General features: G+C 37.2%; 1 protein-coding gene across 1 annotated transcript in view; it reads left to right on the plus strand.

Annotated features, from left to right (window-relative positions):
• The window catches only part of NCAPG2 (non-SMC condensin II complex, subunit G2), a 98060-nt gene extending 97100 nt beyond the window's left edge, over positions 1-960 (plus strand). Inside the window, exon 27 of the mRNA XM_006874430.1 lies at positions 909-960. Coding sequence (XP_006874492.1) covers positions 909-960 — 52 coding nt within the window. The remainder of the gene's footprint in view (positions 1-908) is intronic.
• Positions 961-4449: the final 3489 nt, after the last annotated feature.

The raw sequence follows: 4449 nt of genomic DNA on the forward strand, positions 1-4449 counted from the left end.
ATATATATATAATAGTGGTCTCATACAATATTTATCCTTTTGTAACTGACTAATTTTACTCCATGCTGGGTTTTTTTATAGTTCATTTAAAAACATGTTTCCCCTAAAACCCAGGAAGGAACAAGACACCTATTCCCACTTTTGCCAATTCTGTTCAACAGAGTAAAGGGAGGTATAGGCAGATATAACATTACTCAAGAAAATGAATTAACAGTCATCCAAATTGGAAAATAATTAGTAAACTATCTCTATACTCAGTTCGTATAAGTAGAAAACGCTAAAGCCTCTACACAAACAAGTTAATAAATGAATTCAACAAAATGGCAGGATATAAAATCAACACATAAAAATTTAGTTGTATTTCTGCATCGTAGCAGTGAGTCATTTGAAGAAGAAATTAAAATAATTTAATTTCTTATAAGAGCATAGTAATAAAGTACACAGGAATCAATTTAAGGAAGTACAAGATTTGTACAGAGAAAACTGTAAAACATTGCTGAATGAAACTGAAGACCCAAATAAGTAGAAAGGCTTCCATACTTGTGCTAATCATGGTGACATCAGGACACTGATCATGTGCATCATCTACACAGGGCTTCCTCAGTGACTGTGCTCTCCATTATACTATGTGTTGAAATATCCCGAGTTCAATCTTAGAACCACACTAGGGCAATAGGGCATTTTATTCCCACTAACATGTGAAATAATTACAAGTTACTCAGTTTTCTTGTTAAGGGCATCTAGTTGAAAAACATTTTTAGATTGTATTTTGTGGAAAGGTACATTTGGAAAATTAGCTCTTTTTTTTTTTTTTTTTTTTTTTTAGATTGTATTTTGTGGAAAGGTACATTTGGAAAATTAGCTTTTTTTTTTTTTTTCGTATCTGATTTTTCCTCCCTTTATTTTAGGTTTCTCTATGAATCAGCAACGAAAACATTGGGTGAACTTTTGAATTCATGACCACGCAAACATCTTCGGACATGTAGAGCTAGAGAAATGGACTTATAGAAAATACATTTGTTTTCCTAGTGTATTTAAGAATCCATATAACAGGGGAGGGGTGGTATGCTTTTGTCAGAGGCCCGGAAGAGGATGAGTAGAAAATTCCCGGTACCTGCATAAAGTGATGTATTTAATGTGTCAGAGCCCAGCTAGGTTTCAGTGGTGCGGAAATCAATGGTGCAACGAAACAAACAGGATAGATTTTCTTAGATAACAGTATATATACTCATAACTTCAAGAAATTCTTACAAAAATGGAATTTAAAAATAAATGTTTCCAGGAACTTTTTGAAGCCCCCTGTGTGTATATATATATATTGTTTACAAGCTGTATGTAATAAAGCAATGATACCTCTATATGTATTTTATAATAAAATATTAATATGTGTTTTCTCCTTTGGAACAAAGATTGACTTTTTTAGAAAAAAACGCCTTCTCTTTAAACCCATTGTATGCAGAGACTAAAGTAGATAGCAAAGGTAGAATGGCTGATGCTGGGTGTGCAAGAGGTAGCTCAAAGCCACTCTCCCACTTCTTTCAATAAAGAGCAACATGGCGGTCTCTTTTTCTTGTCTTTATGTTGCCTCTATTGGACATTGAAACTTGGGTCCTGAAGCTTTAAATATGAGTTGTAAAGAAATGGAGTAGTTTAGCCTGAAGCATTTCTGTTACTTTTTTGTCTTCCTTTAAGAGCTACCACAGTTACCGAGGAAAAAGCTGATGCCTCGGTAGTGAAGGAGGAAGGATGCCTAGATTTGCTCTGTTCAAAACCCATGACCGCATGTCACCCACCCTCTGGTTACCAGGCTGACTGCTCCCTGTGAGGCCTAGTATAGCATCCTTACAGCAGATGGAAAGTCAGTGCTATTTAAATTTCACGTGTATTCTGACTCTTGTTCTGTCCTCGGATCTTAAACAAGAGTTTAGAAATACCAGTTATGCATTGTCTATATGAAGATGCTCTGGTGAAGCAGTGGGTTAAGCATTGGGCTGCTAACCGAATAAAGGTCAGTGGTTTGAATCTGCCAGCCACCCCGTGGGAGAAAGATGAGGCTGTTTGCCCCATAAAGATTTGTGCTCTCAGAAACCCTATGAGCAGATTTGCTTTATCTTCCTACAGGGCTGCTGTGAGTCAGAATCAGCATAATGGCAGCAGGTTTGGTTTGGGTTGGATACGAAAGTAGATAAAAAAGTATAGAAACTTTTATTCAACAAAAATACCAAAATCTAAAGCTACTGTCTCACAATATATACTTCTCCTAGGTCTATACACTTCTCAATGTGGTGTTTCTGCCTCTCTAACCCTTCCCTGAAGAAATCTACAGTCTTCAATTAACACCACACTAATACAGCACTTTGAGCATCCTCAAAGGTCTTAGATTATGGCCCTTTTAAATGTTCTTTGAATTTGGGAAGCAAAAAGAACTGTGAAGGGGCAAGATTAGGGCCGTCGTGTTGATGTGGTAAAATTTCCCAATGAATTTTTCTTAGGACAGCCCTTGGCTTCCCTGGAAGAATAAGCAGGTGCTTTATCGTGATGAAAAACAATTTCTTGGTACAACTTTTCTAACTTTTTTTTGCCAATGCAGTTTTCTATTTTCTTAAAAACTTCTTCCTAATAAGCCCTTGTGATTATCTTATGTCCCTCAAGAAAATCTATCAAGATCATCTTCTGGAAATCCTAAAACATAGTACTCATAATCTGGGCTCACCTCTCTGCCTTAAATTTAACTGGGCCAGAGATCCCCTTGGAAGCCACTGTGTTGATTGGGCCTTTTTTTTTTTTTTTTTTTTTAGACACCCTAAGGAGACAATTGTTGTTAAAGTGCTTTTGAGTTGGTTCCAACCCATAGTGACCCTGTATAGGGTTTCCGAGGAGCAGCTGCTAAGTTTGAACCACCTGCCTTGTGGTTCAAACCAACTTTGCAGTCCAGTACATTAACCCACAGTGCCACACCAGGACTCCTCTAAGGAGACTAAGAACTTGCCTGCAGCCATCCACTGATCACAGAGGCATGTTTAAACATTTTGTTTGGGATTCCACACATATATGAGCTGGAACCCTAATAAAAATGTGAGGCACTTTACTTATGTTAATGGATTTTTCTTTTTTTTTTCTTGAGTAAAGGGTTGCAGAACAGATCATCAGTTTTACATTAAATAAATCCTAAACTTCATTCCATCTCAAATCTTGTTAAGTGCCATCGAGTCAGTTCCGATACATAGCAGAAACCCTGTACACCTGTATAGGATTTCCAGAGAACAGCTAGTGGGTTTGAATCATCAACGTTTCAGTTAGCATTCCAGTGCTTATACAGCACCACACCAGGACTCCTCTCAAAGATTTCTGTCTCCTTAATGTAACATCAGCTATCCCACTTCCCTGGGTCACATTTCCTTCCTAACCCTTCTGAATTTTATCCTTAGTAAATTCAGTTACTTTTTTAATTACAGTTTTCCACAAACTAGATCCACTTTACTTATCCTCATATTTCTCTAGGAAGATACAAGGAGTGGACTAATAATGTAGTTGTGAGTATTTAAAGTTTTACTGAGGGATATCAGAGAAATGAGGGGTACAGGACTAATTTATTTCAGCTAGTTTTGAAAATATGTCCAGGTATCTTTGTGAATGAGAACATTCCATATTGGTGAGTAATGTAGATAGGCATTTCTGTCATGGGTAATTTCATTTGGTTAGGATTTTTGTTAATTTAAGATCATCAATTAATTGAACCTGTGAGGGAGAGATAGCTAATTGTCACCTAGTCCCCTTTCTATAGAAATAACCATGTCTGCTCTTTTTAACTGAACATATGATCATCCTGAATAAAGACCACATTTCTCCATCTTGCTTGCACCTTGTTGTTCTTGTTATGTGCCGTGGAGTTGGTTCCAACTCATAGTGACCCTGTACAGGGTTTCCGAGGTTATAAATCTTTACAGGAGCAGAAAGCCTCAACTTTCTCCTGCGGAACAGCTGGTAATTTCGAACTGCTGACCTTGTGGTTCGCAGTCCAATTCGTAACCACTATGCTACTAGAGCTCCTTGCACCTTGTATGACCATATATCTAACTACTTCCCAATAAGATGTTAACAAAAGTGTCATGTGATGCCTTAAAAAAAATATGCTTTGTATCTTCACCTTTTTTCTAACAGTCTGCCCAGAATTGGGTTTTGATGGATGGAGCTTGTAAAAGATAGCTCCAGACAATGTTAAAACAGACAAGGATGACTTTATATAAAAAGAATTTTAGGGTAAGAGAAGTCAAGAGCATCGCAATGAGGAGAGAAAACTGAGTTCCTACTCCATTCAAGCAGAGTTCAGGAAGGGTTTTCAAGGCTAAAGGTGTTCATGGAGAAACATTGAAATACTGAAGGATGATAGCAGAGGTTAAAGGTGTATCAATCACATGAAGTGCTCTCCTGAATTTCCTGTAGGTGTCA

This window comes from Chrysochloris asiatica, unplaced genomic scaffold (genome assembly GCF_000296735.1).
Source record: "Chrysochloris asiatica unplaced genomic scaffold, ChrAsi1.0 scaffold00277, whole genome shotgun sequence".
NCBI lineage: Eukaryota > Metazoa > Chordata > Mammalia > Afrosoricida > Chrysochloridae > Chrysochloris > Chrysochloris asiatica.